Genomic DNA, 26,094 nt, shown 5'->3' on the forward strand with positions numbered 1-26,094 from the left:
CCTAGCCAAGGCCAGAGTTCTTTCTTTTATTTTGGTGTCACCTCAAGGAAAAAACATACTCAGGGACATGGGAAAGAAGAGCCCTTTTTTAATCCTCTCCCACTCTTTTCCTTGCCCTTTTGTAGCATTGGTCTACCAATAAATAAGGYCCCATGCCATGTATACTCACAGGCTGCTCATTCCTGCCTGTTACTCAGCAGGGAAACAAACGCATTGCTCGCCCATGACAAGGATTCATTAATTYGTTTGGAAGTATTGAGATTAAATTACTGGAATTGCTGTCATTCACAGGTTACATGTTTTATTTGCATGTGTTTGTCTGCTTTGGTATTCGTCAGTATAAAATACTTTAAGAAATGGTCAGGCTATCAAAACTAGCAATAATTTTGTGTGATATTAGCAGACAAAAAAGCAAACTAATGGTGTTGAGGGGCTGGGAGCGCATGTGTAAGTGTGTAGAGGTGCTTGTTAACACGCATTTCTGTCCCACATACCTGTTAGTTCAGCGCAGTCGTCTTTGCCCCTTTCTGTTTATTGATGACTATTTTTTTTGCAGACCGTGGAGGAGATTGAGGGTGTGCTGGGACGAGACCTTTATCCAAACCTGTCTGAGGAGAGATCTCGGTGGGAGAAGGAGCTGGCTGGCCTGCGGGAAGAGAATGAGAGCCTCACAGCCATGCTGTGCAGCAAGGAAGAGGAGCTCAACAGGACTAAGGCCACCATGAATGCTGTCCGTGAGGAGAGGGACAGACTGCGTAGAAGGGTAAGCCTGCACAGGTGATGCCTTCTTTTTCTTCCAATCTGTGTGATTTCGTCACCAGAGCAAGCTTCTCTTTAATATAGCTTACTGTGTTGGCTTTAGGGCTTTTTGTTCTTAAAGCCAGGCCGTATAAATGACAAAATTAGGACAAAACTGAACATAATTGAAAAAGAGCGTGTGATAAACAGCCAGCATGCACAACAACCTGATTTCAGAAATCATGTATTAACAAAAAGCCTGATATTCATCTTCAAGGAAGCATGTGTAACTTGGCTATAGAGAAAGCAGATGTTCATCTAGTGAATTTTCCTGTGAAGCTTTTTTTTTCCAGTAAACAACAAATATTTCTTTGTGTTTGATGGGAATTCAATTTGTGATTAGGAGAAAGAAAAAGAGCAGGACTCCTGTCAGTGGGTAATAACTCTCATACTGAACAATGAGTAGTTCCGGCCATGTCCTGCTTCCCTGTGTACATTTTATGATACTTCAAGGTCAGATAAAGGCCTTATGCTTTGTGTGGAGTCCAAAGTTTAAAAAAAAAAAAGAGGGGAGGAATTTGTTCCCCCCCCCACCTCCCAAAAATTTGAAAGATCCAGGGGAATGTGAACTCAGGCTCCAATACTTATAAATTTTGTTATCTTTGTGTCTGTTAAACCTGCAGAGTTTTGGCTACATACAGAGTATTTTTGGTTTTAAAACAGGCAGTTTCAAGTTTATGTCCAGTTTGAATGACAGTTCAGACCACTGTACCATGTTAAATTATTGCAAATATTACTCTTTACCTACTGGCAGCAGATCAGCTCTTTTTGCTGCTCTGAACCAACACTGTTCTGCAGTGACTGTGTCATTTTAGCGTGAACCTGCTTTGTGTGATATTTCCAAACTTCAGATATGAAGCCACAAACTACCTTTCCAAAACTCTCTCCTAACACTAAAAAGGCGTGTGTGATGAGGCAGGGATAGTAATTTCTGATCGTATAAAGCAATACCACTTCAACTTTTCCTTTGTAAATTTTTGTCTTATGTACCATAGGTTGTTTTCAGTCCTGAAATTTTTGGATTGATTTTATAGCAACTTTTGTTTTTTTTTTTTTTAGCAGAGGCACTACTACCCCTTGAGCTAGAGAAGCAGCATTTGTGGACTGGCTGGATTGTTGCCAGATTGAGAGGGGCATGAGAGGCAAGCAGGCAAAGAATAGAAGTGTGTGCTTGAGGAATTTGCTTACATGAATGCTGATACTGACATTACAGGTGATACAGATCAATATTGAGATGTCAAGAAAAAGATAGGTGGCCTTGAGCAGAGAAATGTTTTGAGAAGTATGGAGTGCAGATTAGAGTGCTTCAAAGATTGTTAACAAGCATTCACGCTGACAGCCAGGACCTCCTCAGTTCAAAAACAGAAAAGGGAAGAATTGGTGTTGTACCCTCAGGGATCAGCAAGGTTAAGCCATAGTGGCAAATTCAGTCTATGAGGTACCAGAAAAATTATTTCCAGTAGAAATTGGAAAAACTGTGTTAAGAGTGGTGATTGGAATACAGTATGTTGTTCTTATCTCTTACGTGTGTAAATGTGCAGTTGAATTGGCAAAAAATGGTGTAGACAATGGTCAGAGACATTGTCCATGGAGAAGGGACTTGTCCTGTTCGACATGGCAAAACAAAATCTTAATTTGTTTTCTCTTTGCAAGCGCTAGGGAAAGAAAGTGGGAGTAATGGTTCTCTAAACTGATCGACAAAACAGATTAATAGGAACCACTWGTGGCTATATGAGACCAGAAATCAGCTTGTGAGGAGACAAGATTGTGGGTCTGATGAGACAGTAAGTAGTAGGCWACTGACCAGCTACTTTCTAAATGCACCTTTAAAATATTAAAGTTATGTTTGTATAATGAAATATATGACTACGCAGGGATTCCTGTTAAAACCAGGATCATTACATTAGTATTGTATCTGACGGAAAGCAGAAAAAGCCAAGTTAACACCGCTGCATTAATTCTACAGCCAGCCTTAGCATCTTTCCACACCTCTGCTATGGTTTGTCTGGCTGCCAGCAGTTCAGGTTCTCTATTATGGAAGCATCTCTGGTGGAAACAGATTCAAGGTAATCAACTTGTTTCAGCTGTTTGCAACTACAGAGGACTTTACTGAAATCTGGTAATTAATATCATCCTTATCATGCAGAACAACTGATTTATTGCCCCCACCAAAGAAGTTTGTTCATGACATATGACCTRTCTGCACACACTGGAGACCGTATTTGCATTTTCAATACAGATTTGTGTCCATAGTGGCAACAAAATAAATGTTTTCTTTGACCTATTAAATATTTTCTGTATGCCACCTGAATTCAAGAGTCACTTCAAATTATTTCCCTGGAGAGTGGGAAAGGAGATACAACCAAAATTTAGTTACTGTCCTTCTCAAATTAAATTGGGTGAAGTGAACAAGCTTGAAGTTGACCAGATCAATAGGTCTGTTGCTTCAGACTAATGCCTGTAATTAAGCAGAGTGCTTTCAATATATTTTTCTCAGGCTTGTTGGAGATTTAATTTAATTAGGTATTTACTGTGCTCAGTTAACAGTTTGAGCTGCTCTCTGGAACAGTAGCTGAGAAACAACATACGTTCAGAGTTTGTTTCTCACTGGTCATTAGTAAGTGAGATAGTTGTTTACTTCTRTAGGTTGTCTGCAGTGTAACAGCTAATTTCATAATGTAGAGGTTTATTTTACCTCTGTATTATATTGCCACGTTAAAAATAAAATCTGTTTAGGTCCAGGCTGGTCAGTTCCCTAGAAACTGCTTACATAAAACTGACCATAATCCTGAATCCAGTAATACAGATAAGATGATGGGAAACTTCTGTGGGATTAATATTATTATTGCATGAGAATAAGGTTGTAATCAGGTCACCACTATTTATAGCTGCTGTATAGTGTAACAGGCTTAAGTAGTAGAAGGAAAAGTAATATTTGTGTTCTTACACAAAAGCTCTTGCATCTGCCAGGGATTCAGATGAGCAGCGCTGAAACAGCATATAAGCTCCATCACGACTGCAAAGTAGAAACTGGGTTTTTTTAATTACTGCCCATGAAATGCCAGATGAGTGGTACTTCAGCACAGTCCTAAGCAACTGGCTGGCATAAGAAGCTGTGGGCGTGGGCAGCATTCAGGCTTCCTTGAGGCAGTTCTGAAGAACTGAGTCTGAAGAGAATATCCATTTCCAGCTCTGGAAGTTTGTTATGTCTTCTCTGCATGAGCCATATGTCAGTGTGTTCAGTTAATCTCATAATTCTGGTTGTGAGGCTTGTTCTGTACCTGCTCCAAATGCAGCTGAAATCACCAAACTCAACCAGAACAAAAACACTTCATTAGCTGTCTTGAACTAAGACCTTAATGAAAACATAATCAGTGGAGTAGTAAAAAAATCAACATTTTATGTGTGAGCCCATCAGCTGCTCACATTTCCCACTCCAGAAAACTTCCATTTTAGCAGAGGGCTCTCCCAAAATATGGGGTTGTTGTGGGCAGTTGAAGTGTATCCATACCGCAGCAGGACTGAGATCCTTGGACTCATGCTGTTCTCAGATGACAAAAAGCTGGCAGGAGCTCCTGGACTCTCTTTGTTTTGCTGTTGGGATCAGAAGGTATTGTTCCAGATTGCTGAAGAACACTGATAGGCTTTGGGCTGTTAAGAGATTATTATCTACTTGCAGTTTGAAGTGATCCTGGTGCTGTTCTGTCTCCTTTGTCTCTTGGTGAGCACCAGAAATTGAGGTAGCAGCACAAAGTTGTTTCCATTCTCTGCCTCCTTGAGCTGTGTGATATTTGCCTATGCAGCAGCATCTCCACTTGGGTGTCAACAAAGTAGAGCTGTATCCCAGCTTGCATGCAGATAGCCAGTGATTAATTGACCTTATAGATACCAGATACAGTTACTGTGCTCAATCAATCACAATACACAATCCGTAGGAACTCAGACCTTGTTTGCTCTGGTGCTCATGGTTTGGGAGAAGCTAAAAATTACCTGGCTGAAAATAACCAGCMCTAGGCCTGAATGAAAGGTAAGATGTTCTTCTGGCCGGGAAGAGGTCTCACAACTCAGAGCARCTCAGATTGTTACACTGGTGTTTGATTTGGCATCTTCTCCTCCCCAGATCTGCAGTGTGCAGGGAGAGGTTCACTCCATGTGGTTTGTTGTACTTCATCTTCCTCCTCTGTGTAACAGGGGAAAGGAAATGAAGCAGCATTAAAGTGCTGGGGAAAAAAAGTGCTATTACTTGAAGGGTTCAAAGATACCCTGTGATGAAACAGGTCACAAGTAGGGTAGAACAAGAAGAATCACAGGCATGTCCCTCATTTGAAACTGGTTTAGAAACAAAAGCCACAGGTGTCCTTTGAATGTGGAAATCAGTGACAAAAGCAGGCAGTTTGTAGCAATGTTTTTTTATTTAGGGTATATTAATGAGTCATATAGTTGTCACTATGCATGTGTAAAATAAAAAGATAAAAAACATGCTACTTAGAGTCACGGTTACAAATAATGAAAATATTCCATTGAAGTATTTTTCTATAGCCCATGATGCATTTGGACAAATGTGTCTGTGATGCCTGTTAATAACTTATCAAGCCTTTCATAAATTGAAGATTGCTGTAATGTGTCAGCCCTTTTCTCTTCTGTCCTTCCTTTCTTTTTATGAAGTTCTCAAGGTGATAAATTTCCCTTAATTTTTCATTATTTCCTACTTCCATTCTCAGCATTGAAAGGGAAAAAAAATAGAAATGCAGCTAAACAACTGATTCAATTACAAAACATCAAATATTAATTAGTGACATTTCCAGTTCCTTGCATTTATGGTAATAACTTGAAAACATCTGTTTGCACCTGACTTTTTTTTTTTATCTATGCTGTCCATTGCTCTGAAACCTAATGGCACTGTTTCCTTGTGTCTCACTTCATGCACTTGCTCCTGCTCTTTCCAGGGTGCTAGGACTTCTTTACTTCTGTAATTTTTTTTTTACTTCCTCCCATCATTTGGAAGATCTTTCCTTTTTTTCTGGATTTCAGAGACATTTCCCTGGATTTCTCCTTTTTCCCTCCTATCTCAACTCCTWTTTTTTTGTGATCGTTAATTAGATCTGCTTGCCAGACAGTTTTCACCTCATTTTAGTGCTTCAGGAGTTTGTGGCAATTTAAATCCTTCTGTATGTTTCTGTCTTGAAACATTTGATGCAATGACTCAAATTTTTCTCTAGATCTTTTCTAGTTTTTCCTCCTCCCACACTCACAAATCCACACTTTTCCTTTTTCCAATGTTAACTTTTTTGGGTTTGTTTCTATACTTGTCTTTACCTATCAGATTTTGCCAATTTTGTCATCCATTTTCAGTAAGATACTCCCTTCCTCTCTGTCCAATTTCTATGTGTTTATTGTGCCTCCTGTGCAGTACCACAGTTTAACTTCATTCTATGAGTTAACATAACCTTCAGAATAATTTATATTACATTGGCAGTGATGCTAAAGATTGTCGATATATAGAGTCAGAAAATATTTAATCATGCTTGTAAAACCAGTCTTTTCATAGCTCATGTATTCATCAAATCAGAGAAGAAACTGGCTCTTCTGAACTCTGATTTGGGTTTGGGATATTTTTTCTCTTCTTTGGTCTTTCTTTATTTTTTGTGTAGAATAGCTACCAGTGTGGAAAAGTACTTTCTAAAGAGATGCTACATACTGCTCTATTTGCAGTGGCGATTTTGGTGGCCAGAAATAGTTATCTGAGGTGTCTCTGGGCAGTGTGGTGGGTGGGTAACCCCATCATGAGATTTTGGCTTTTAGTAAGTGTGTGAATTGTGAGATGGATGATCTTACAGATCAGAACAAACCTGTGCTGTTATCCTGCTCAGAATTAGCATCCAGTATTGAGTGTTGCTAAAATTGGTGTGGTTTTTTATAGCAGTCACTTCAGCATCTAATTTCGCAAATGAAGGCCTGAACTAGTAAATACATCAAGAAGCACAGATAAGCAGGCAGCTTCTTTAGGTTGTTGTGTCTTCTGTGATACAATATTAAGGCAGTGAGTTGCACAGATCATTAACTGTGCTGTGCTCTGAGTTTTCTTCTAGAAACGTTTTCCTGAGCAAAGCTTTGCCTCACTACATTCTTAGCTGTGTTCATTTTTCATTCTGAGTCTAGTGTTGTTTCACAGATCTGTATGAATAATTAGCTTTGTAATCATGACAAATAGTCACTGCTTAGTAAGAACACAGAATAAAGGAAACRTATCTGCATTAAAGTTTTGTGTGATACACTGTTTGCATAAGGTAGTTTTAAACTTCAAAGTCTACAAATGCTTGGCATTTAAGCAGCTTTACCACTCTTTCTGGGTTTTACTTAAATTTAGAATGTTRCTTGCTTTTGGAGTGGAATCTCCCAGGACTGGCTTCTGAGCATAGGTGAATATTTTAGCAATGTTTAAGCTGTACATTTAGGCTGGGATTTTATTTTATAAAGAATGCATTCAAATGGTCTTCCTGTTTGTTTGCTTTTAAACAGTGTGGTAACTTAAGCATTTGGAGAATTATATTTGGAACAGYCTGGGTTAAAAGAAATAGTAGTAAATGGCAATTTTGACTTGATGAAGTTCTTGGGTTGCTTTTTTTWATTTCTCTTTTTCTGTGTTAATGCTACGCTACAAATCCTATCTGCACTGACATTCCACATCTGCAAGCAAAAATATGCATGCATGGTTTATTTCAGCCTTGTGCATATCAACAGGCTGAAATTACTGATTTGCACCAGGAGAGCACTTCTGTACTTAAGGTTTGCATTAGTGCAGCTATGCCCATGTTGAAGCTAAATATGTCTGTATGAACAAAAGAGGCCTCAGCTGCAAATATGTAGAAGATACTKCTATGAATGTGCACTTCATGCACTCTGTTCAGTTAACTTCATGATATAATTGCAGTTAAAATGTATAATTCTGGCTCGAGCACCCATATCCATTTTTCTGCAAGTTACTTTGATTTGATTTCAGGTTTTGTGTTGTTCGGATTCACTTTGTTCAAGGTGTAGCACACCTCCACAACTGAACAGGGAACTTAAGAGTGCAGTTAGACTCTATGTGCTTTTATTGTTGCCAGCTATGGCTTTTTAAAAATAATATGTTACGTTAAACAGGGATTTTTTTTTCTTTTATTTGTAATTTGCAAATACCTAAAACTTCTTTTGACAGTAAGTGCTCAGGAAGCCTGACCTCCAGTTTGCAACTGAATAGGAGAGGTAGGGTTGYTCTTCAGGAAATAGAAGCAGGCTATAGAGGATTGTAGAAAGCATAAGATAGTGCTTTGGTGTTTATAGAAMATTCCAACTTGAACTGTTTTCACTGTGCAGTAGGTTGAAGCATCTGTTGTGCAGAGAGCACAATTGCTGCTGCTTCAAGCAGAGATTGATAAAACACTGTCCAGATGCACTTACAGCTAAAAGAGCCTAAGGTTTAATGCAGCTTTAATTTTATAGTTCTTTGACTAAGGAATTTCAGCTTGCTTTGTCAGTTCTTTATATAAATACATTTAGTATAAAATCCCACCTTGCTTTAGACAGTGGGAATCGCAGTTGCATTTCATGCTACGTGCAGGGGGATATCAAATGGGCTGAACTTTACTTCGCTAGGTTTATGATAAAATTTCACCAGTTGTGTTCTGTAGAGGGGCTATTCCAACAAAATCAGCGTAGAAAGCAGTGTATTTAAGGAAGACTCAGGGGGGTTTTCAGGGGAGTTTTCTCTTCAGATGGTTTCCTTCACCTTCTTCCATCCCRCACTCTGAGATCTGTGGGTAAAATGAGCTCTGTCACTTTACCTTGTGGCATAACTCTCKTGTTAAGCAGACCATTTATTCCTTGTCTGTTAAGAATTATTCCAAGGTAAATACTATAATCTTTAGCTCAGCTATAGTTTGGTTCCTGCAGACCTTCCTTTTTTTTAACCTTTAAACTGAAACTCTTTTGACATCAGTTCTACAATTATCTGATGTGTTATAAGAACCATGCAGTCAGTGTTTGCAGTGTATATTTACAGAGAGCTTCTGCAGATTGTTGTTTGAGCACTTTGCTGTTTTTTTTTGGTCTGTACTTTATTCACAAAACGTTAGCTTTACTTGACCATAGTTTTGAAGTATGATTAATGTTTGAATTTCTTTAACCTTTAAATATGACCAAGTCATTGTGTGATTTATTTATGTCAAGTGTTTTTTCAGCACTGGAGTTTCCCATTACCAGGAGGATTGTCATTTGATTTGTTTAGCCATCATTCTTTTTGGCTGGAGCATTAGCTTTACCCCAGAGAGAATAATTTCTATACCTATAGTACAGCTGAAGAGTAATTACTCTACAGTGTTGTGTTTGCATATTTCCATATTGCAAATGGTGTAAAAAACTGACAGGAGTGGGATTTTAAAATAACATATTCTCATCTTCTCCCCACGTGAAAACTTTGTGGCCACCACAGTACAAAAATGTAACTTCTGTGCTGAAGCCAGGAGCAATTAGACTTGGCTAGACAATGAGAAAATCTCCAGACTCTTTAAACCATAAAAATKGAAAAATCAGATGGTTATGTTTTATTGCAGGTCCGGGAGCTGCAGACTCGTTTGCAAAGCGTGCAGGCCACAGGCCCTTCCAGCCCGAGCCGTCTCACTCCTGCCAACCGCCCCGTCAACCCCAGCACGGGAGAGCTGAGCACCAGCAGCAGCAGCAACGACATTCCCATTGCCAAGGTGGGGTTTCTGTATTGGTAACCCTACTCATGACCTGGGGAAAGGGGTTTGTGTGTTGGTAACACTGCTTGTGACCTGGGGAAAGCAGGCGTTGTTTTGCAAGCATGGGATTAACTGGTAGATGTCCAGGGGAGTCCTGAGCAGGTCCACGAACTTGGACTGTGGAAATGAATTAAACATTATTGATTGTAGTTCTCTCAGTTATAACACGTCTCAATTCTCTAGTAGTTCACTTCAGTTTTGCAAGTGTAACTAGAGACTAGAGGGATTTTGTGTGATCTTCGTGGGGTATAGGCTGTTGTGTAGCTAACCTGTGCAGCATTATCACTTACAGATTGCTGAAAGAGTGAAGTTGTCAAAGACAAGATCAGAGTCTTCATCATCTGATAGACCTGTCTTAGGATCAGAAATCAGCAGCATAGGGGTAAGGACTGTGTGCACGCATGRTTCATGTTCCAATAGAAGCATTGTTTTCCTAATAAAATTAATATACGAACTGTCTGAAAATACTGCAAAAGCTAGTTTGAGCAAAGTATTTAAACAAAGAACTATTTCACCCAGTATTAAGATTTCATTTTCTTGTAACTGGTAACTAGTGACTTCAAGAGGAAAACTTTGGAGTCAGTTTCTCCAAAATATTCTTCAAAAACACTCTCCATTTCCATTTCACAGCTTTCAGTCAACAGCAAACTGGCTTCTGCTTTTGAAATGCCAATGTAAATCAATAACACTGTTSTTACTGTGTGTTAATATTTGTTTTACTGAAGAACTTGGCTCTAACTTTTTGCTAAGCTCTCAAGAACACAACTTGCATAGTAGGCTTTTTGAATGTGTAATAAAATAGTGGACTTCACCCTTGGTCAGTAGAATTTTAGAACAAAATGGCTTCTAAAAGTGGAATCTTGTAAATTCAATGTAAAATTCATAACGGAAACTGAATAATGAATGCCTTGAAGTGAGTGCATGCAAGCAAATGCAGTTTTCAATGCAGAAAGTATCTGGGAGAAATCCAGTGGGTACCTATTCACAATGATCTATTAACTGCCCTGTGCAGGTGTCTAGTACTGTGGCTGAACATTTGGCACATTCCCTCCAAGACTGCTCAAACATCCAGGAAATCTTCCAGACACTCTATTCACATGGATCTGCTATCTCTGAGAGTAAAATCCGAGAGTTTGAAGTGGAGACGGAGAGACTAAATAGGTGAGCTAGAAAGTTAGATGTGCRCACATGTATTGTCTTCTGTTAGCTTTGTTAAAGTTGACTGCTTTTTTTACCCTTTTGGAACATTTCTCAGCTGTGGCAGCTGCAGATAAAAATGGAATTTAGTTGATGAAGAGGAGATTGAATTCWGTTCTGAGGATTCCTTCCATGACTATGAGTTTGGGCTTTATTAGATCAGCATGGCACCTTCTCTTGTTTGCACTCCAGTGTTCCTTTCTGTGGCCAACCAAGTAGTCATGGCATCTTTTCTCATAAGACACATCATTTCTTGAAAAAAGGACTCCCATAACTTAATCTGCATCATTCTGGAATTGGCTTGCTTTGTTTTGTCCTGAAGAAATGGGGTAATAGCRTTTAAATGTCCCAGTAAGTACTGAATGGGTGGTGGTGTGGCATATACACCAGAAAATAGGTTTCTGTCTGCAGAAGAGAGATTGCAGCTCTGTTTGCAGTTGAAGTACTGCTGGTGTTACCCTTCAGCAAGCTCTGTCAAAAACAATGTTTCATGTCTTTTTTGGCACWTAAAATCAAAACTGTGTATCAGGAGCATGAGAATCGTGTCTCAGCATATCTCTATCGCAGTTGTTTCTTCCCCACAGCTAGCTCAAGTTTAGTCTAATCAGTACAGTATCTCCTTTTATTTATAACTCAGGTTTTTGTAGTGCTGCAAAATGTGAGCCTTGTTTTTTTTTTTTTTTTCTTTTTTTCTGTGCACTGCACAATTATGTTTGACAGCATGTATCATTATATAACATGACAAGATACAGAAAGTGATGAGTTTTAGCAGCTGGAAAAGTCACAGCTTTATTCTGGTAACTGAATAAATGGTATACTAGCTCTTCTCATTCTTCATCAAGAAGTCAGTGATTTCGGAGTCTGGATGGCACTGATTTGTTCAGTAAGTGCCTGTCCAAGGTTTCAAATTGTCTGTCTGGTTTTAGCATGTATCCAGTTTTTATGGTTAGGCATGGTACATTGATGTGTGGTTCAGTTGACAGTAGAGAGAACAAACAGTAACACTAATATTTTGAGTCCTCATTTTCATATTCAGGGTGTCTTGGTTTGAAAGACAGATGTTTGCCAACGAAGGCAGGGACTCCCCTTAAAGTGGTGGATATGACCCCCCTTCCCTCTGAATTATTATAGCTTTGATAAGAAATTACRGGCTTTCAGGCAAGAACATGGGTAAAAGGGARTAACAGTTTTTACTAATATGTATAACAAGGTGAAACAAGTAACAATAACAATAGCAACAACCAACCCAGTCCCAAACCCAGTGACAGCCTTACAGAGACACAGCCTCCCCTTTGGTGCAGTTACAGTCCCAGTCRGCAGGGGCGCTGTTGGCTCCCGGCCAGGCAGGGCGGGTGCGATGATTCCCCGGCGGCTGCAGGGGGCGCTGTGGCGCGGGTCCCGGCTGGCTCAGATCTCCCGCATCGCCAATGATGGACACAAAAATGGCAGAGATGGATGGAGAAAAGTTCCTCTGCAAACTCACAGCGGAAACGCTGATCTCGGTGTTCCTCTGGACAGCAAGAAACCCAGGACGGCAAAGAGACGAGCAGAATCCCGTGGCTGCGAGATGGGATGGAGCAGAGCTCACCCCTGAAGCTGGAATCTCAGGGGTCCCYGGCAAGGCACAGGGGAGAAGATCACAGTGCAGCAAACAGGAACCCAATGAGCAGAGATGCTGGGCTCTGCAGAAAAAGACAGGCCAGCTCTCCCCGGAGCAGATAGCAGGTCGACCTCCTTTTCTGAACCAATCAGGGCAGGAAGTGAAGTTACCCCCACCACACCCACACACACCCCCTCTYAGTGCTTAGCAAGATCTTTTAGGTGGGGCATAGATCTTATTGGCTTTACTAATCGCCCAGSCATCAAAAGGATGACCTGGCAATCAGTGTATTCCAGCAACAAAATGGGGAAATAAAAATTCCCCCAGAAAGGAAACAAAAGGAGAAATCTTAACCCATAACACAGGGTTAACCTCGGTGAGGAGGGTATTACAGTTAAGCTTCTGTTTGACTGTTGTCAGAATGTTTGGAGATTACTTGCCCTGCTGAAACCTCATTTGTAGTTTGGAACTTCCCTCCCTAATCACAACCCAAACGTGACTTCACATGGAGCACTTACTCTGGATATTCTGAAGAAAGGAGGCATTTATGTGATTGCATGATCACTGCACACACCCCCTGTCACACTAAAGAATATGCCATTTAAAACAAGTTGCAAATGTGGCAGCAAAAAGTGAGGAATGAAGGCAGAAAAACTGAGAAAAAGGTTAGGATGAAACTGTCCAACCCAGTCTCATGTATGCAAAACAAGGGTACAGCTTTCTGCCTGCTGCTGCTGCACAGGGTTATGACTACATTTTATGGGAAAAAAAGGAGGAGAAGTGATGACCCAAGAGAAATTTCTGCCCTGTTGACTTTTCGTAAGGGGTACAGAACTGATGGATTTTGCCCTCTTCATTAAAAAAACACTTGCATGGACCGAAAGTTTTTTGTTGTTTCAAAGTGTGATTGTCCTAGAATTTTCAGGACATTGACTTCAAAGGTCGAAGGTTGCAAATGACTTCTCTTTCTGTAGCCGTATAGAACACCTGAAATCCCAGAATGACTTGTTGACAATAACACTGGAGGAATGCAAGAGCAACGCAGAGAGGATGAGCATGCTTGTGGGGAAGTACGAGTCCAATGCCACAGCCCTCAGGCTGGCTCTGCAGTACAGGTAGGCACCTACACAGGGGACTCAGCCAGAAAGAGGGAGCTGGGGGAGACTGGATAGAAACGCTCAAGACTGAAGTTCTGGGTATGGCCATTGTAATATTGTTTATTTCTTGTGTCTTCTCTTTAAATTGTTAAATTGTTTGACAAACTACCCAGCTGAAGTTATTGACATGGTGTATTTCAGCTTTAGTTGACCAGCATCTGACAGGAATATAGTTTTATCTCTTCATTCTTAAATACTGAATTAACATTTGAATTAGGCTCAGACTGTCTTGCTGAATCCAATTTTAAAATACACTTTCTCTGTACCTTTCCCAAGACCAGTGGACCAGAGGGTGCTATGCTTCACATAACTCAAAGTCAAGATGACTGTATTGCATCAGTTGGAATTTTGGATTAATGTCTTGGTATTTGGTAATAAGTATCTAAATTTGCTTCAAACCGTTTGTGCAAATATGGTGTCACTTAACACCTTCAACTGCAACTAATTTGACACAGGCAGGTGACAAACTGTGTGCCTTTTAAAGAATGTATTCTTTTACTATCAGCCTTCAACAAATTGCAAGGAAGTGTAAATGGTTAATATTATATTTATAGGTATTTTCAAAAACATTAAAATGCAGCAGGGAGTGTGGGACTCAAATATAATTGGAAGCTATTGCCAAGGAGAAGCGTCTTACAGCCAGGACAGAGCAAGAAGTATTTTTCTTTCATCTTCTTTTCTTCTTGCAACACTTTGTATAGTACAATTGTATTATAGAGTATAGAGTACTGTATTTTGTATTGTGAGAATGCCCGGGAAAAGTTACTCAAAGGGATCATTTTGACCATAGCTTGTATTGTCAGCTGTTTAAAACATGCTTCTGGAGCTTGGTTTATTCGAGGTCATTCTCTTCTAATTTGGTTACAGTAGTAGAGGCCAACCTGACACCTTGATAAGAAAGGGGAGATTGTTGAATGCTTGTGATAGAAGTTATGTGTATTGTGTTATTTAATATCCATGCTGCTAGAGAAGTAGTAGAGAACCATTCAGTTAATCAGCTACCTCTTTTTATGTTGTTGCTATTGCAGGTATTGTACCCCTTTAAATTGCAATTAATATTTTGTGTGGTTTTTGTTTTCCCTTTCAGTGAACAGTGCATAGAAGCATATGAGCTGCTGTTGGCATTGGCAGAAAGTGAGCAGAGTCTCATTCTTGGGCAATTCAGAGCTGCAGGTGTTGGTTCTGTTGGTAAGATGTCAATGAATCACTTAATTAAATGTTTTTTCAGCCTGTCAATTAGCATTAGAATTGGTTGTAATGATGAATCATGTCATGACTCATTACTTAAGAATGCTCTCCAGTCTTTCCTTATTTTTAACTATTTAAATTATTTTACACACCCCAGAAATAGGAAGAAAATACAAGAGAACAATTTAAATTAATCTGTGTATGTTTTCTTGAGAAGATGGCTATTGTGGCAGGCGTGTAGGCATGCAACTGTACAGAGGGGAATAATTGAACAATACTTGTGAGTACAGGTGGCTTAGCTGTAATAGTTGCAGTTAATACAGCTGTAATAGTTGCAGTCCAGATTCAGTAAGACTGACTCCCCAAAAACTGAGTATAATTTATGAAGAACTGGGATTAAAACAATACAAAGGTAGCACTGAGTAACTACAAATAAAAAGCTTTAAAAGGCTGTAATTTTTCATCCCCTGTTTTACCTTTGCTCTGAGATTTTTAAATACTTTATCTTCTGTTTAGCCTCTATGTTCTGGATTTTTCTTATTTTGTGATTAGTTAATCCTGTAGCTAGGTGGTGGTTTTTAATATGCTGCCTGCTAAGTAATGGAACAAGCCACTATCATAGATCAGTGCAATTCAGAAATGTGGAGCTTGACATTGCTGCTGGCTCTATTCTTCTGGTGAAAAAAGGTTTTTGCACAATCAAATTCCAGTGTTAATAGTCCTATCCTTTTACTGATAGGAGAACACAGCCACAATAATCTTCAAGCAGAAAGAAGGGAAACCCTTCAGAGGGATAATAACTCTTCATGCTGTGCTGAGGCATAGCAATTGCCTGGTGTATTAGGAGCACTGGCTTCTCAGTAGAGGGGATGTCTGGGATTTTCTTCCATCTTTCTCCCAAATGCTCTTCATTCCTTTCCACARTGTGCTAGGCAGCTTTTGCCAGCTGGCAGTGAGTAGCAAAAGTGAATTTAGGCTTTTATTTTCTACTCCCGTAGGTGGGAGAAAGAAATCTTAGATGGGAGAAATACTTTGGGTTTGAGTAGGGTTTCATCTGACATGCATTTTATGGAAAAGACTGTAGTTAAATTTTTTACGTAGGTGTCTGTCTACAGCTCTTTAATTATTGTATTATCAGTTACATCCTTGAGATAGAAATAGTGCAGAATTTCCCATTACACAGCACGGCATGGAGGAAGTTATGTATGGTTTATGTACTTCACCATGAAATTTGATTAACACACCTAGATAAAGTAAGAGATTTTTGGTTTGAAGATCAGTCAAGCTTTGTATCAACATCTGTGAGTGGAAAATTCATRGGAGTTGCGTCACTTAAAGCTGAACATATCCAGCTTCTCTTAACAGAACATCCACCCTATTTCTTCCTCATTAATATTACTTCTAGYGAATGCACTTCACTCAGCAAGTGTGAAGTATAGATAATTGACTTGAATGAGGATTAAATGAAAACCCAACACAGAGCAAGCTGTTGGTTTTGCTAAAGTGTTAATATCTTGTAGCTTTATCTACAAATACATTTGTAGATATTTTCTGTAGTTAATAACATGTCTGAATTTAGTGACTTGGCTGCAGCTGGAAGACTGTATAGTAGTGGCAGTGGTGGTTTCAGTCCTGCTTGTCCTGAAACCTACCAGCAACCCAGGTGCTGTATAAATACTAAAAATTATAGCAGTTTAATAAATACCAGTGCTAGTTTTCTTTTGACTTAGCATGCATGACTGTAAACTGTGAAAGGCTGCTTCTGAGCAGCAGGGCAATTCTTAGGTCTGGTTCTGGCAAACCATCAGGCTTGAGATCAAGGTGCCTGTGAGAAGAAGCTCTGGAAATTACAACACTGTAAAACCACACTGCACTGATTGGAGTAAGAGCTGTATTCAGTCTGAGGCTTTTCCAGTATGTTCATAATTTGAGTATCCAAACCTAATGTTAATGCAGAATGCACACCATTACAAACAGACAAGCTAAAATCATACATCACTTAAGGCATGGTGCCTGGAGCCGCAAATACCTAGAGCCTGTGACTTGGAGAGGAGTTCTGGCAGTATCCCAGTTACCACTGATGCTCACACAGAAATGAAGTTGCTCTTACAGCACAGATGGGTAATTTATTGTCATTGTCTTGGTATAAACTGAAAGCAAGTAGAAGGATCTCTACTCTTGCCTTAATTTCTTTCTGAAACATTGTTTACTTGAAAACTAGGGGACCAGACGAGTGATGAAAATGTCACACAGATGCTTAAGAGGGCTCATGACTGCAGGAAGACAGCTGAGAATGCAGCAAAAGCCTTGCTGATGAAACTGGACGGGAGCTGTGGGGGAGCCTATGCAGTCACAGGCTGTAGCGTGCAGCCCTGGGAAAGCCTTTCCTCCAACAGCCACACCAGGTAACTGCAATTCTTTTACTCCCCTAATCTCCTAATCTTTGATTTCAGACCAAAAGTTATATTCTATTGTATTTGCTGAGCTACCTCCCCTCACCTCAGTCTTCTGACTTCTGTTCTTTGATTTATAAGTTGCCATGCCTCAGTGGTCTAATTATCTTTGGACTTTCATCAACTCCAGCCAAGAAGAGTTTTGTATGAATTCGTTGCAAATCAGTGACTCAGAACTTTCTCATAAAAGACAAAGCTACTACACTTGTTTTAGCTACTACCGTGATTTTCTTGCTCAAACCATGTACTTGTTACTCACATCTATTGTATGCAGGCAGCATGGATGTGCAGAGAACCAGAGATCTGAAATAGCCTTTCTCTGGCATTTTGGATTTCTCAAGAATTGCTTCCTAAATGCTGCAGATCTAGCTATTCTGTTTCAAACCATTTCTTCTCTCTTCTCCTTACCCTTTACCCGTCTCCTTCCCATCCTGCTCTTTTCACTCATGGAGTGGAATAGAGTGCATTCTTTCAGGCAGGGTTGGATTTTCCAGTTTTTTTTAAGAATTATAAAAATTGAAACTTGGATGAGTTATTATTGCAGAAGTGTTCCAGTTCAAATATATCTGCCAACAGCTTCATTTTGAGTTTTTGCCTGCCTGTGGTGTAATTGTACTCTGCACTGAATATGTGTGCTTGTGTATGGATACAAATTTGGCAAGTGTCCTGGATAAATATAGATGAACATTTTTCTCTTTAAGAGTTATTTTGGTTTCTCAGATTTGCTCTAAAACTTCATTTTAATTCCATTTTCGAGCCAGTTCTTTATTCAAATGCTGTCATTTTTTTGACACTTCAGAAGTTTATTCTAGTACTGTATCATTTCCTTTTCTTGCTGATGACTCCTCCAAAGGATCTTATTTCCTGCCATATGACTGGCATGGAATAGCTAAAAAGTGATCAAAAAGGTAATCTGAGGCAACAGGGTCCTAATGTGCAGTGAATTTTAATGTTTTATTCTGAGAAGTTTTCTGGTGCAGTCTCTGTCCAATAAAGCTGTGTCTTTATATAGACATAAAGCACCTGTGCAAGTACCACAGTGATCGCATGATCACACCTTGTACCAAAACCTCTTGCTGGCCTTGGAAAGAAGTTACACTAAGCTGTTTCAAGCACTTGGCTTGCCTTGTCTCGGGCCACATCTACATCTGTATGTGAACATGTTGTCTGTGTCTACATGTAGTAACACTTCTACCTAAGCCAGGCTTGTTTTCCATTCTGTTGTTTGAAAGGGTAATTTTCTGTTGTTTATAACTACCTCAGTGTTTTTCTCCCATGTGAGATCTGTGGCATGCAGTCAAGGCATAGTAATTTTTTTTTTTTCTTGAAAACGATTCAGGTAGTCTCCAGTATTGACAGGGCGGGGAGAGAGTTTGTTCCTGTTTTAGTGTTTTGTTTTCCTAGCCTTTCACTGAAGGTGTTTGGTAGGAATATAGTCTCTACAGCTGYCTTTAACAGAATTTTTGGAAGGATAAGAAAGGAAGGGTAATAGTCTCTGTTTGTGTCAGTGTTCATTGTTTACCATGAACATTTGGTGGTCAGCTGGACCTGTGTGTATTTGTCCATGTAAGGTGTTGGCTCAGTAGTTAAGTTTCAGCAGAGTATGTTTAAAATGGCATAGGACTTAAAATTTCATCAGGATCAACTACGTCCTGAATGTGAAAATTCAAATGTAAAAGTTCTTATGTGAGAGACATGCTTTAGCTTGAACCATTTTTCTGGCATGGAGCAACACATTGTACTGAGTAAGAAAACATTTACTATTTCATATATGTGGAACACAGGAGATAAAAGCTCTTGTCAGTCACCCACAGGGCACACAGCAAGTCAGGAATTTGTGACATGATTGTCACTCACAATCYGATTGTCTGATCTGATTGTCGCTCACCCATTGTTGTCCTTCCTCCCTCCCCCATGTCCAAAGTAATTTGTCTTTGCCTAAGTGTACATATAAATTAAAATATTTTTGAAACTTCAGCTTCTCCAGAAAATATAAATCTTCTCTCCTGCTGTTGTATTCGAGTGACAWGTGGTTAGAGATTTTTTTTCAGATTTTTTCTTCCTATCAAGCCTGTCTCAAAAGAGAGGCCTCCTCTCTTCAGCTCATGACATTGTGCCAGCCCACTGATGGAGAACCTATGTTGGCTCAAAAGGCACACACTTTCCTATATGTATATCACAGAACCACAGAATGATCAAGTTTGGAAGAGACTTTCAATCCAACCATCACCCCAGCACCACCATAACCACCCCTAAACATTATCCCCAAGTGCCACATCCATACACCTCTTGCATGCTTCCAGAGATGRCGATTTCTCTGAATCCCTGGGCAACTTATTCCAGTGCCTGACCACTCTGTACGTGAAATTTTTTTTCTAGTATCCAATCTGAACCTCACCTTGGACAATTTAAGGTCATTTCCTCTCACCTCCAGTCAGTGCTGTTGTGAATGACCCACCACTTGGGGATCACTATGAAAATATTTCTACAGTATGTGTTTGAAACATACTTGAATTGGCAAAACTGATGTTTTTTGCCTTAGATGTTTTAGTTTTGCAGGCTTTTAGTTGCAAATATGTATTGCTACCTTTCCCCTTTGAAACTAAATTAATAAAGCAGTAGCAGGATGATAAAAACTATCCTTTACTGAGACTTGTGACAAATGACTACAAGTTCTCCTTGTTTGAAATCCGGTAGAATATGGATTTACATTGGAATTGTTGACCTGTCTTGGGCTTTGAAATTCCAAATGGGATTCTGAATGTCAAATTGCTGAACATGTTACTCAGAGTAAATGCTTGTTGAGCCACTAGTGACAAGTGGTTAAAGACTGTAAAAGGCAGCAACTGAAATGAAAATAATGAAATGCAATGAAAGAGCATGTAAATTCATTTGACTGGCAGCGACACCACAATAATGTTGCCAATTAAGTTTTTAAAAATAAAAATTGGTTTGCAATGTAGTTGGAAGTCRTAATTATTTTAAATGGACAGAAGCTAAGTATAGAACGTACACTGCCAACRAGTTTGACTGATTGCACCTTGGGAAGGAAACAAAAAGGAAGAAGCCCAGTTGTAACGCTGACTGAAAATGGTGCATTTTGTTCCCTGCTGTGCTAGTAAGCTCAGCCTTACATCTGGATTMATGGGGGGAGAGATGTGGTCCCACATGCAAAGGCAGTCCTTGGCAGTATTATCCAGTGTCACAAAATATCTTAACTCAGTCAACTGTAGGAATATATCTGTTATCAGAACCATCTCAGGTTTTAGATAAGTTGGTGACAGACAGGATTATCTTGGCTGAGGCATGCAAATAAGTTATTTAGAAACATCCAAAGATATATCTCAGTGTTGTCTATGTAACACTTCATTGCTGGACTGAAGCAGTCTCAGAAGGAAGCAGGGCAGTTTACCAAGGGCTCTAATTTTAGCTGTTGCTTGTCCTTTGCCCAGTTGGGGTATTTTTTAGTTTCTCAGGAAGTTACTACTTCTTGGAATTGTGCTGTTGCAGATCTCAAGCCACAACATAGAGGTAGAAAGTAGCTGTTTGGGCTTTGTATACTGTGGATCAAGTGCATTCTTTAAAGCATTAGGTTGTGTGCAGGTATTCAAGCAAGTTTGTGGATTCAGTTCTGACAGTGTTAATCTCAGTTCTWCCAAATGTATTATCTGCACCATTGCTGAATTGCAGATTTTTTTATTTATTGGCTTGATTTTTAATACATAAAATGATGGTTTTATGGAAACATTTTTGTAGTGTGCAGAAACTACTCACAGAGCAGCACTGCTGAAAGCCTGCTTTATGACCATCCTCTGCATTTTGCGCACAYGCACATATGCCAGCAAATAAGACTGCACAATACCAGCCTACATCTTTTCCACAAATTGCATATGAAAATTAATTTGACATCATCCAGGCATGACATCATTGTAAAAGACTTGAGGGATGAAGCAAGTGTGAAGAACATTTTTCTCTGCTTGTTCTGATACAGCATCAGTGAGAATGAGCAGACTGATGTTGTATTCCCTCCAGCTGTGATGAAACTGTGATCCTTTCTCTGTCCTTACCTAAACACTTGAGAAATGAGAAACGGCACATCTTTTGCAACAGTTTCCTGTGGTTTTTGGGTGGATGTATTTTACTATAAATGTTTTCCTTTGTCCCGATTGCCGTTCAGAAGGAAGGGCAGTACCAGAAATTCAGGATGAAGTGCTCACCAGCTGACAAACCCTTAAAGAGAGCAGCCGTGGACCAGCACTGTGGCTGTGGAGGGCTGTTGGTGGCACTTTCGAGGCAACACACCCTGGCAGAGTTGCTATGAGAGATCAGAAACACTGTAGTGTTGTTTCTGTTCCTTCTACCCCAGCTGCTTCCRGTCTTCTGGGTGGGGACATGCTGCTTAGTGCAGGGGGAGAGTGAAGGTTCTTGTCCTTTCGTGTGCTGGCTGAGACACAAGTTCCTTGCTGAGCTCCCCTCAACTTCTTTAAAAAAAAAGAAAAAAACAGAAGAAGAGGAGCAGCTTGCTAGCAATTCACCAGAGGAGCCAACTCAGCTGCAGACAGGCAGGCAGGCAGCCAGGAGTCAAGTAAAAGCAGCCTGAGTAYCACTGGCAACAGCCCAGACTGCCTTCCTCGTTTGGCCTGCACTCCCCTGAAATATATATGTGCGTAGCTGTGGGTCTTTAAGGGCCAAAATCTGTGAATATGCACGGAGTATGAGATCCAGCTCAACATAACATTAAACTTCCAGTGGTTTTTTGYTCAGGTTTCATTTGCAGCAGGAGGGCTGGGTTTTCTTTCCTTTGCAAGCAAAAACTCAGATGATGTCTTTGTGCCCCAAGATTTGAAGACTTCAAAAGCTATCCTTCCTCCAACAACAGCTGTTTTACATTTAATCCAGAAAAGTTCTGTAATTACAGTCTTTAGGTGCGGAGCAAACTTGCAACGTGACTTCCGAATTAAATACTTTTTACCTTGTCTATGCTCGTTATTTTTATATAAATATCTACTTAAGTGAGATACCTTTAGGCTCAGTAAAGCAGGATTTATTTAGTGTTTCAGATTTTCTAATGAAGAAATAATATGAACAAAAATTTCTTTCARCCTTAGAGGGTTTTTATGTATGTGAGTTCTGAGTGCCCTTAAGTTTCATTGCAGATAGAAATGGATAAAAACAAAAGCAAAGACAAATTTACAGTTGTGTCGACTATGGTAGGCACCTCTTATCCCTCAGAAAAGGAGGGAATAATACAAAATTAAAAAACTGTAGTAAAGAGCTGTAATACAATATTTTGTGGAGGGGAAGGATTTTGAGAAATCTTTGTAGACCTGCCAATTCTCTGTCTTCTCCAAGGCTGTGCTTGGTATTTGCGGGAAGGTGGGCAATTATTTGAAGCACTTGAAAATCAATGTAGCTTTAGCTGAAGTAGAACCRAAAGAAAGAGAAAAATGGAGCCTGTCTTGATAGGCTTCCCATTTTGCACATGCATAATATTTTAGGACATAATCCTGGCTCTCACAGCATCTAGCGGGTGGGACATTTTTTCCTCAATACAGAAACATTGAACAGCAGTGCAATTTGATACAGAAAGTGATTTATTCCCCTGCTGATAACTGAGATCATCTAGCATTCCAGACAGGCACAGTTAATGGATGACTTATCCCTCACCCAGCAGCTGATTACAGGACCTCAGGAGACAGCAGGCAGCTTTGAGTGAGGCTATAGAAACAACATGGCATTTTATTTTCCTTTTAGTGTTATTGCAACTATATTCAGCCCTGGAATGCTACAGCTGTGTCAGTCTGGGCCCCCTGCAGCACTGGCATGCGTGGAGGTGGTAGGCAGCACTCAGGCCCCCTTGCACTAAAAACATTATTACCCCTTTCTGCAGTCTCTGTGTAAACACTTGTGGGGCGGAGTAATGGGCCTTCATTTGCTCAGAAGATCCACCAAGACTTTTCTTAACACTCTTTGTTAGAATTCCTGCTATTCTAGGGTCAGTTTAAACCATTCCAGCCCTGAAGGAATGTCAATTTGCTGAGTTGTACTTCTTGATATGAACTGAAAGATGCTATCTCCTGGCATCTGCCACTGGAATTTTACTGGAGGTTGATTCTTAAAATTATCCATCAAAATATTTGAGGTGCAAACTGGGATGCTCATCAGCAGAGACAAATCAAGCCTGAGTTGATTCTTTTTTCTTAGCAGATGCTTCTTCTCAAGGAAGATGAAGACTCAGTGTCTGAGCAGCTTGCTGTGTTAGGTTATTGCTAAGAAGTCTTAAGTAGCTTTGATTTTTTTTCTTTTTTAATTAAAAAAACCTCTTTTTTCAGAAGACACCATTTTGGGAAAAGTAATTCAGTTACRCATCACTAAATCTCTGGCTTTGCAGAGAAGTTGTCACATGATTCAATTTTCTCATGCAGCTTAGAGAATTAATTTCTTTTCTGAATTTGTCACACCCTACATTGCAATGTCCAGTCCATGCTACATCTGTGTCCTTTCTGTGAACTTTTAAGTAATGCTCAGATGTGTTGAGGAAGTATTGGGTGTGTGTTTGATGTAAAAATTTTTTGTTCCAAATGTATTTTGTAAAAATTAAGATTATGTTCCAAATGTATTTTTTTAATGCCATTCTTTCTCCTTCTAGCACTACCAGCTCAACTGCAAGCAGTTGTGACACAGAATTCACGAAGGAGGATGAGCAGCGGCTGAAGGATTACATCCAGCAGCTGAAAAATGACAGGGCAGCAGTGAAACTGACAATGCTGGAGCTGGAAAGCATCCACATTGATCCCCTTAGTTATGACGTTAAGCCACGTGGAGACAGCCAGAGGCTTGACCTGGAAAATGCAGTCTTGATGCAAGAACTCATGGCAATGAAGGTATTTTAGTCATAACCTAGAGGGGAACTGCTCTGCTSGCAATGCCTCTGCTACAAAACAATGCTCAGTCACACACATGGCTTTGATGGTCACTAGGTAACTTTATTGAAGCACATAATATGGACTGAAAATCCAGGAGTCAGAAAGTGACAGAAGGCAGTGCATTAACAGTGATGAGTTGTGTATRTTTTGAATTAGGCGAGGACTTCATCTGTGTCTCTAAACTTGGAATGCTCTTCTGGACAAACCAGATGCTCTCTCTAAGAGATAGGGCAGCTGAGTTGCTCGAGGATGACCAAAAACCATGATTCAGTACTTCCCAAGAGRCAGTTCATTATTTACGAGCTTGCAAATGTGCATCATGAATATTTGTGAACTGAAGCAGAACAAATTCAGCTCCTTTTAATATTGGTGTGGGAGGAGGAATGGTCTGTCACATGTCATCCCTGATGCCYTCTGGCAGTTGGTCACAAGTTCTGTGCTGTTTTAGGCACTGTGTTGCAATCTGTAGCTCAGTCCAGAGTCTGRGCAAAGAGTAGAGTGTGTAATGACTTGCATTAAGAGAGGGTTTTGGAAAAAACGCTGGTTTATCTGTCCATCTCTAAAGATGTGATCTAGAAAAGCTGATCTTTACTGACCCGTGTAGCGCTTATATAATTTTAAATCTGTCTTCTGTATTGATTTTGAGAGGTAAACTAAAACATAGGAATATATCAAAGCCAATACAAGTGTATGTCTGCATTCAGAATTTGTCTGGTTTTGGTTCAGTTTAAGTAAGTTTAATTTCTGCATTTTAACRAGTGCTAATTAATTGCAGACGTGTCAAGTGATGGTATTGAGTGGGACAGCAAATCCTAATAATTTCATAAGCTTCTAAAGTTAAAGATTTTTTGTTCAGATGTGGTGYCTCTGGCTAACTGGTAGCCTGGGGATGATAATTATGTTCTTAGTGGTGCTGCTTTTCCATGACAATACAGTTTTGCAATAATGCCTTCATCATTTGCAGTTCAGAAAAGATTGCTTGCTACCAGTCAGAAGATTTAAAGTTATGTTAGTTGTTTGACTATATTGTGGCCAACAGCAATATATTCCCCACAACTAAAGCATGCAAGATATACTAGAAGACTTTTGTAGATCATTGGATGTGTATTTTAGATATCCTACTTCCTTCTCCTTTTTTTTGCATCCTAGTCTTCCCTGAAATGTCTATTATGCTATTCTTACCTGTTTTTAAGTTTTAACTTGTATTAGTTTATTTTCATAATTTTATTTTAATTTATAAAAGGTAAGGGCAAACTGCAGAGCCGCATCCCTTGTGAGTAGTGCCCTTGCCTTCCCTGACTGGCAGGAACATCAACAGTTGCAGGTCATAATTTCTGGAATACTTTGAGTGCTGGTAATTCTTTTGTGCACACAACAATCATCTAACTTGTTTTTGACACACGGCATCCATTTGGCTGGACCTGGCACACTAGATTTTCACTGCAGGAGATGCTTCTGGAAGCAGAAAATTTTCTTCTTGATTGGGTTGTGTGTAGTGGATACAGAGTAAACGCATATTTTGCATAGGTGGCTGAAGTTACCTTCAGCCCTTTGCAGTACGGAGAAACAGACACAACTGTTATTCATTGTAATTTCTTACACTTTGCTGGAACTCACAATTGCAGGAAAACCTTATGCTTCTGAAAGAGACATAGCGAAAACTCAAATTTGTCAAATGTATTACTTGCCACTTTCCATGGTTGTTGCTCAGGTCAGCATTAAACCTCGTTATCTGCCAAGCTAGAGCAGAGTTGAACCTGAGGTCAGGACTCATGTTGGCTTTCTGAGTAAATTCTTGTATCAATTATTTGAAACATGYACCTTACACAGRATATCATATACATCTGCCTCCTTCTGAGGCAAATRGAGAATTTAAGTTTCCTTATGGTATTTTATTTAACTTGCAGCAGATAGACTGCAGAAGACTTCATTGTTTAGCATTTTTAATTTGTTCCCTCCTTTCCACATTCTTAGCAAGGATGATACAGCTGGACC

At 39.7% G+C, this 26,094-nt stretch overlaps 1 protein-coding gene across 6 annotated transcripts in view; it reads left to right on the top strand.

The window, feature by feature from the left end:
- MCC (MCC regulator of WNT signaling pathway) overlaps nt 1-26,094 on the top strand; it is a 181,860-nt gene that overhangs the window by 136,108 nt on the left and 19,658 nt on the right. For all 6 annotated transcript variants that reach the window (XM_057367491.1, XM_057367492.1, XM_057367493.1 and 3 more), the window contains 8 exons: nt 557-763; nt 9,390-9,536; nt 9,871-9,960; nt 10,591-10,739; nt 13,350-13,490; nt 14,620-14,720; nt 16,942-17,125; nt 23,823-24,057. In XM_057367491.1, the coding sequence (XP_057223474.1) occupies nt 557-763; nt 9,390-9,536; nt 9,871-9,960; nt 10,591-10,739; nt 13,350-13,490; nt 14,620-14,720; nt 16,942-17,125; nt 23,823-24,057 (1,254 nt within the window). The remainder of the gene's footprint in view (nt 1-556; nt 764-9,389; nt 9,537-9,870; nt 9,961-10,590; nt 10,740-13,349; nt 13,491-14,619; nt 14,721-16,941; nt 17,126-23,822; nt 24,058-26,094) is intronic.

The sequence above is a fragment of the Malurus melanocephalus genome, unplaced genomic scaffold (assembly GCF_030028575.1).
Source record: "Malurus melanocephalus ecotype Western Australia unplaced genomic scaffold, MMel_1.1 scaffold_80, whole genome shotgun sequence".
Lineage (NCBI taxonomy): Eukaryota > Metazoa > Chordata > Aves > Passeriformes > Maluridae > Malurus > Malurus melanocephalus.